This window comes from Aplysia californica, unplaced genomic scaffold (assembly GCF_000002075.1).
Source record: "Aplysia californica isolate F4 #8 unplaced genomic scaffold, AplCal3.0 scaffold00625, whole genome shotgun sequence".
Classification (NCBI taxonomy): domain Eukaryota; kingdom Metazoa; phylum Mollusca; class Gastropoda; order Aplysiida; family Aplysiidae; genus Aplysia; species Aplysia californica.
The window spans coordinates 372,221-373,290 of NW_004797895.1; the positions used below are offsets into that span (position 1 = coordinate 372,221).

At 43.3% G+C, this 1,070-nt stretch overlaps 1 protein-coding gene across 1 annotated transcript in view; it reads left to right on the forward strand.

The window, feature by feature from the left end:
- LOC101848843 overlaps positions 1 to 700 on the forward strand; it is a gene marked incomplete in the record, with an annotated part of 8,009 nt that extends 7,309 nt beyond the window's left edge. The window contains 1 exon segment of the mRNA XM_013087698.2: positions 1 to 700. Coding sequence (XP_012943152.1) covers positions 1 to 280 — 280 coding nt within the window.
- Between the last annotated feature and the right edge of the window lie 370 nt (positions 701 to 1,070).

Below are 1,070 nucleotides of genomic sequence, written 5' to 3' on the forward strand. Positions count from 1 at the left end.
CTGCACGGGCGGCGTCTACCGCCGAGGCAACACGGCGCTGCAGGAGTTCATTCTGGTCGTGCTGCCCAACATCGTCTGGGTCATCATTCCCCTCGGGGTCATGGCCGAGCTGTGGGGATGTCTGACCCCTCAGGGTCAAGGTCAGGCAGCTTTCAAAGGCGTCGGCGTTGACAACAACAGCAGCAACAACAGCAGCAACAGCAGCAACAGCAGCAATAACAAAGTCAATGGCGTCACCAGCGGGCATTCTTATGGGGCGACCGCAAAGAAAGCTCTATGAGAAAGCTTCTGGTTTCGCTTCATAATCCACGTATTCTTCCTTTTTCTTTTTTACCCTTCCTTTATTATTCATTCTGGATCTGCCATTCTTCCGTCCTCCTCCTGTCTTTATTTCTTCATTTTCTGTCTTTTTCATTTTTGCTTTTGTTTTCTTTTATCATTATCTGTTGAGACGAACGGCTTAAACGTCTCTTTTTTCATCTAAAGCCTTTCTTGCTATCTTTTGCAAGTACCATCTTTCTCCTCACATGACTTTCCTCGGCCCCTCTCAAATTTACCTTTACTTCCTTTCCACTTCACTTCATTTCGCCTCATTCCGACTGCCTCCAGTTTGGATACCCCCCCCCCCCCCCACACACACACACACACTCATACAATTTTTCGATCTTCGTTCGGTTGTTTGAAATTTCGTCTAAAAAAAGATAGAGAAGACATGATTATTTTTTGTCAGTAGTGCATTTGATTATTTTTATTTATCTTCTTTTTTTTTTTTCAAACGAATGTCGCAGAAAAGAACGAGTTTATGGACAGATTCCATACTGAGTTAGTAACTTTTGTGTTTCACTGGGAAAACGAAACGATGTTTCTGCCTAATTTTGTATGCTTTTTTTCTGTTAGACCTAACCGTAAGTATTGCTCAGCCAAATTGATACATTTTAGCCTTGACAACTTGTTAGCATAGCCGGAGCACATGTCTTCGCGTCTTTTTCTCTCCGGGCGTGTATTAATGTTACAGTTTTAATCATTTCATCTGTCTGTCTGTCTGTCTGTCTGTCTGTCTGTCTGTCTGT